The 1733-nt window shown below is 65.6% G+C and overlaps 1 protein-coding gene across 1 annotated transcript in view; it reads right to left on the bottom strand.

Moving 5' to 3' along the window:
- Positions 1-1733, bottom strand: part of VWA5B2 (von Willebrand factor A domain containing 5B2) — a 17261-nt gene that overhangs the window by 12592 nt on the left and 2936 nt on the right. Inside the window, 5 exon segments of the mRNA XM_035890026.1 lie at positions 365-654; positions 730-889; positions 984-1169; positions 1253-1367; positions 1674-1725. Of these exon segments, the coding sequence (XP_035745919.1) occupies positions 365-654; positions 730-889; positions 984-1169; positions 1253-1367; positions 1674-1725 (803 nt within the window).

Below are 1733 nucleotides of genomic sequence, written 5' to 3'. Positions count from 1 at the left end.
AGGGCTGCCAGCCCCCCCCTGCCTCTCCAGCTTGGCAGGCGGCTTACCTGATGCCAGCCCAGATAGCTTAACTTAATTTCTGTAGCACCAAGGATCAGAGCTGGCTAGGGAGTTAGTTAGCCACACAGCTGACTACTGGCCCGGGAAGCTGGGGGATCGGCTTCTTGGTCCCCAGCTGTCCCATTCGAGTAGGACAAAACCACCCGAGGAGCCTTCTCAGGACACCCACAGCTGATCCTTCCTTAAAACCCAGGCTACAACACTCTGGTTTCCAGCCTGGTGGCTGTGTCCCCCAGCCAGACCCCAACTAAGCCGGGAGCAACCCCACTGCGTGTGAGCCCTTGCACCCCATCAGCATCCTTACCTTGGCGCCCGCCGGGGCAGAGGGCAGAGGGGCAGATTTGGTGGAGGACTCACAGAGGGACAGGCTCTTCTGGCCCTGCTGGGAGGTGGCATCGGCACCAGGGGCCAAGGAGCCGCCTTCGGGGGCCATGTCGCGGGAGCCGGTGGACTCACTGCTGGTGGAGCTGCGGGAGAGCAGCCCCTGGCTGCGGTCGGTGCTGACCGAGCAGTGCGTCAGGACATACTGCTCCTGGATGTAGGAGGGCTGGTAAATCCGCTTCCAGATGTCTCCCCCCGAAATGGGATCCGTACCTGCCCGGCAAGAGCGCAGCCCATCAGCCCATGGCTCCCACGCCTGCCCGCCGCCCTGGCCCCAGCCCCACTCACTCCGCTCCGACACCTCCGTGCCCCCAGCAGACAGCTCCAGGGAGGCATCCCTGGATGTCGGGGTGCTTTGGGGCGGCTGGCGGCTCTCCCCAGGACTGGGCACCTCCTCCTGGGAGGGGAAGGCTGAGCTGCAGGAGCCCTGGTGAGCCCCTTCCTGGCCCTGGTGGAGAGAGGGCATCGCTGTCAGCCCCCCAGCACAGGGAGAGGCCAGCGGCACCAGGAAGGTCGCCATGCCAGGGCGGTGCCGGTCGTACCGTTGGGCGCCTGTTGCGGAAGCGGTCGATGCTGTAGAGGACGCAGTAGCTGACAAGGCGGTCGCCAGGGTAGAGGGCTGGGAGCTCGGTGGGCGAGAGCAGAGCCTCCATGCTGTCGGGGACGTACCAGTCGATGGTAATGTCGCTGACGGCTGGCTCGATCGCCTTCTTCAGGGACTTGATCAGCTGGGGCAGGGACAGGAGCCAGCGTCAGACACTGCGGTGACCCCTCTGTCCCCTGCGCCCCCCCATCCCCTCCTGGGCATTACCTTGGGCTGCAGCCTCTCGGCTGGGCTCAGGAACTCAGCACGGCCCCGGCTCACCTTGGCCATGCCCTTCAGCAGCCGCCGGCATGCCCGTGGGCCCATGCCGAAGCTGAAGCACCTGCAGGGGAGAGCCAGGGGATGAGAAGCCGTGGCTGGGCCAGTGCCAGGGGCTGGGCAGCCCGGTGACAAGCCCTGCAGGAGGGGTAGGCAGGGGTGTTCGATAGCCAGAGATGCTGCCCTGGCTGCGTGCTGGCTTGGGGGGCTTCAGGGGAAGCTGAGCTGGTGGGATTGGAGGACGTGATGGGTGAAGGACACCCTCAGGGATGGCAGAGGCGAGATTTGGGGCTGCAGAAGGACAAACTGGTGGGAATAGCCCAAGGGACTGTGAGAGCACCGTGATCCTGCTGCGGTGCTGGTGCCATACCTGACGGTGCTGGCCTGCCTGCGCACCAGCCGAAGGATCCTGCTCGGCCTGCCTGCTGGT

Source organism: Egretta garzetta, unplaced genomic scaffold (assembly GCF_000687185.1).
Source record: "Egretta garzetta isolate BGI_Z169 unplaced genomic scaffold, ASM68718v1 scaffold172, whole genome shotgun sequence".
In the NCBI taxonomy this organism is placed as follows: domain Eukaryota; kingdom Metazoa; phylum Chordata; class Aves; order Pelecaniformes; family Ardeidae; genus Egretta; species Egretta garzetta.
The sequence above is the reverse complement of the archived record's forward strand: the minus strand, read 5'-3'. Positions and strand labels throughout refer to the sequence as shown.